The sequence below is a fragment of the Ochlerotatus camptorhynchus genome, unplaced genomic scaffold, assembly GCF_037179485.1.
Source record: "Ochlerotatus camptorhynchus isolate MF236.1 unplaced genomic scaffold, CSIRO-AGI_Acam_v1.1 ptg000371l, whole genome shotgun sequence".
Taxonomy (NCBI): Eukaryota; Metazoa; Arthropoda; class Insecta; order Diptera; family Culicidae; genus Ochlerotatus; species Ochlerotatus camptorhynchus.
The window spans coordinates 3,238,993-3,242,546 of NW_027040859.1; the positions used below are offsets into that span (position 1 = coordinate 3,238,993).

The 3,554-nt window shown below is 35.4% G+C and overlaps 1 protein-coding gene across 1 annotated transcript; it reads right to left on the reverse strand.

Moving 5' to 3' along the window:
- Nucleotides 1-861: 861 nt before the first annotated feature.
- On the reverse strand, nucleotides 862-2,973 carry LOC135710197 (uncharacterized). The gene is made up of 4 exons (XM_065232710.1): nucleotides 2,880-2,973; nucleotides 2,221-2,640; nucleotides 1,439-1,755; nucleotides 862-1,356 (listed from the first exon to the last, which is right to left on the reverse strand). The coding sequence occupies exons 1-4, from the start codon at nucleotides 2,971-2,973 to the stop codon at nucleotides 862-864; spliced, it is 1,326 nt and encodes a 441-aa protein (XP_065088782.1).
- Between the last annotated feature and the right edge of the window lie 581 nt (nucleotides 2,974-3,554).

A 3,554-nucleotide genomic window follows, 5' to 3' on the forward strand; every position in this document is an offset into this window, starting at 1 on the left:
CTTAATTGAATTTATAAATGATTACAAGATACTGTATGGTACGGAGTTTATCACAAGTAATGTACACAATGTTTGCCATATTGTAGACGAAGTGGAAAAATTTGGAACATTAATATCTCTTTCCGCATATCCTTTCGAAAATTGCCTACATTCATTGAAAAAGCTGGTGAAACCCGGTCCTAATCCGTTAGCTCAAATAGCCAACCGAATAACAGAAGCTGAATGTAGTGAAAAATCATCAAAATTACAGCATTTCTCCAAACTTACTTTAATCAATGTCATAAAAAACGAAAAAGTATGTAAAATTACCTTTCCATAATTTATTTTGACAAATAAGTTTACCAACAAATGGTTTCTCACAAATACATTAGAATTAGTTGGAATGACAGATGTTCATGAAGATGAAGATGAAGTATTAATCAAAGGACAACATTTGTTGGAAATGGAAAATTTCTTCCCAAAACCAATGGATTCTTCTTTTCTTTATGTATTCAGCTCAAAACTTGTGAAAGAAAATTTTTCAAATGCTAATTTCTATAGACCTGATTTGATTTTATGTAAAATGGTTCCTATCAACCGTAAAGATAAAACTGTATTCATACCACTTATGCATACAATGGCAAATTTCATCTGAAAATGGTTATACGATTGGCATTTAAAATAACAGATAATACCTAATGTGAGCATTATATCAAGTAATAAAACTAAGAAAGCAGTTTATTTGTTTAAGATTCCAATTCAACAATTTTTCATTTAAAAAATAACAAGAAATGTAAAAAAATCATTGATAGTCACGACCGTAACTTTAATCCTTCATTCCGTGATCAATCATTCAGAAGAACCATCACTGTTGCCTGTAGCTTAGAAGTCTCCATCATTGCCTTCAGATGTATCAGTGTCGTTTGGTTGATGAATTGACCCTGTGTTCTCAAAGTTATCCATATCCTCACCATCAGAGCCATTGTCATCAAGTTCGATGTCGTCTGTAACATTCATAGCACCTTCATGATGAGGCTTTGACCTTTTAACACCTCGCTTAGTACGACAAGATGACTTTCGCAGCATTTTGTTAGCAGATCGTGTCTTAGCATGTCTAAATAAGCGCGTTTTACAAAACTTCTCCAACTGCTGTTTTGTATATGTGGGGTCACCAATCTGAATAAGTTTTAAAAGCAGTTCCGTGACGTTTCCAAATTCACGGAAGCCTCGTTTGGATTTATGTCCTCTGTTCACGCCTGTCCAAGTAAATCGATTCCAAAATTGTCTAGTGAATAGACAATCTGCAATGACGTAAAACGCGTTATCTCCTTTTTCCACGTACGAATTAGGAACAATAATTCGGGAGAAAAATTCCATCTGGAAAAAAGATGTAATATTTTAAATTATGATACATTTGAATTCTTGAATAATTTATGAAACGGTTTATTGGAGTACTCACATATTTCATTTGAAGAGCATCATTTGTCAACTCAGCATTCCAATCGGTAACATGCTTCTCAGTATCAACAGGTGATCGTAACTCGATAACTGTGTCGTCTTTGGATGCCGTTTTATTCAATACCTCCGTCATGGCTGCTAGACGAGCAAAATTAGTCGCAAAACTTCTATCGACAGCTGCATTTACCGCACGTTCTACTATGTTTTCGATGTGTATGTCAAGATAGCTCCGCATTGCATCATTGACTGCATCGAAAATATTTTGTTTAATAAGTGCATCTAGGTCCGTTGCAGTTTCAACTTCATCGGTATCTTCACCTAAAAGGACATTTCATTATTTGTATTGTTTTTTTATTGACAATGATTATAATAAAGCTGATAATCAATATTAAATTAATATAAAAACTCAAATACCTTCCACATCCATATTCTTGGTATAAGCCTCAAAGTGAATGTTCTCTTCAGGAACATTTGGCGCAAATGATCGATAATCTGCAAAATGCATGCAATCAATAAATTTAATTCGGTACTAAGGCTGTGTTCCATTTTAAAAAATTTCACTTAAATTTGACACATTAAAAATAAATTAATCAGTTATTGATCGGTCGATTTTCGAGAAGGTGTCTGTCAAAATTGATTTTTTGTCTGTCAAAAATATGCAAACTCACCAAATGGAACACATGAATCCAAAACACCAATAATGTCATTTAAATTTGTTAACTTCAACAAAGCAACCACAATTTTTTTTTTTTTCAGTGTCAAAATTATCATTGAAGTTTTTACCTGGAAGGGAACTAGTAGTTTCCAGCGGTTTCAACTGGATCTGTTGAAGCATGAAATCCTCCGGCATACGTAGTATTGGTTCCTGGACAACGTTTGATGTTGATGACTGCTGCACAATTTGAACTGCTCTCGCTATTTCCGCAGATGTCTGGGCAATCGTTGTGGTTGTGGCAGATGGTTGAAGAAATGATTGGAAATCATCCCTTGGAGCTGTCACATCCCGCCGAATATTGATCACCGGTTCCATTGGCTGTGGAGGACGGATTAGATTTTCCGGTGGCGTATCAGGGCGAATATTGATGACTGGTTCCAATGGCTGTGGTGGACGGACCAGTTTTTCCGGTGGCTCAACCGATAGTGCTTTAACTTTCTGAAACGAGCTTCGGGAACTGCAAGCTTGTTTCTCTTTGCCAACGATTGCTGAAAATAGTCACGTTAGTTTATAATTGAACCATTTAAATGAAAACATACCTTTACAAAGTGAGTTGTAATCGTTCCGTTTTTCCGCTGGCCTCTTTTTTTTTTGCAGATTTCAGTTGCTTTTTTTTTTGCTTCAAAATCCGACACGTCTTTTTTTGACAGTTCTTCCACAGAAGCTTCCGCCGCTTGGAAGCTGCGGAATTTTCGTGTTACGATAACTGGTACGGATTTGGTTGCACCTTTAAAAATCGTCCCTTCCTTCCGCATCTTATCGATCTTCTCGTTGTTCAATGACTTTGGCCACATTAGGAACTCCTTTTGTATCCAGCTCATGGGTACTGCCAGAACCTGAAATCGGCCGTTTTCTATAAACTGCGCAACTCCGTACATCTGAAAGATTTGTTTTTGTTTTTAGTTTATTTAAGAGGATAAAGTTTTAATTCAACTTACTGTGATTAATCGACGAGAAGAAGTAGCTGTTCGATGCGATGAGGACAGTGTAGTGGAAAACGAATGTTTATTTACATTTACCGATCACTACTGATGAAAAGCCAGAGTAGCCAGTTATGTTATTTTGATATCATTCTTAAAGTTTATAGTGTAACACATTTCCCTTTACATAAGAGTGAAGTGAATTGCAATAATCAACCAAAACTGTTTTTTATTGAAACTGAAATTTCTTATCACATAATAATCTATGAAAATGGAGTAATAATTGGTGTGAAGAATTTGTACTATTGCTAGTATCCACTGGTTTGGGAACATTGATTAGAAAGTTTTGCTGCTGTTCCTTAATCATCGGTCCATTTAATGATCGTAGCAGTGTCCTAATAATCACATATGTTATGATGTAATTGGGAATGCATCGTATTTCGATCAAAACAATGTCGTATAGCGTTACTGGCATATAAAAT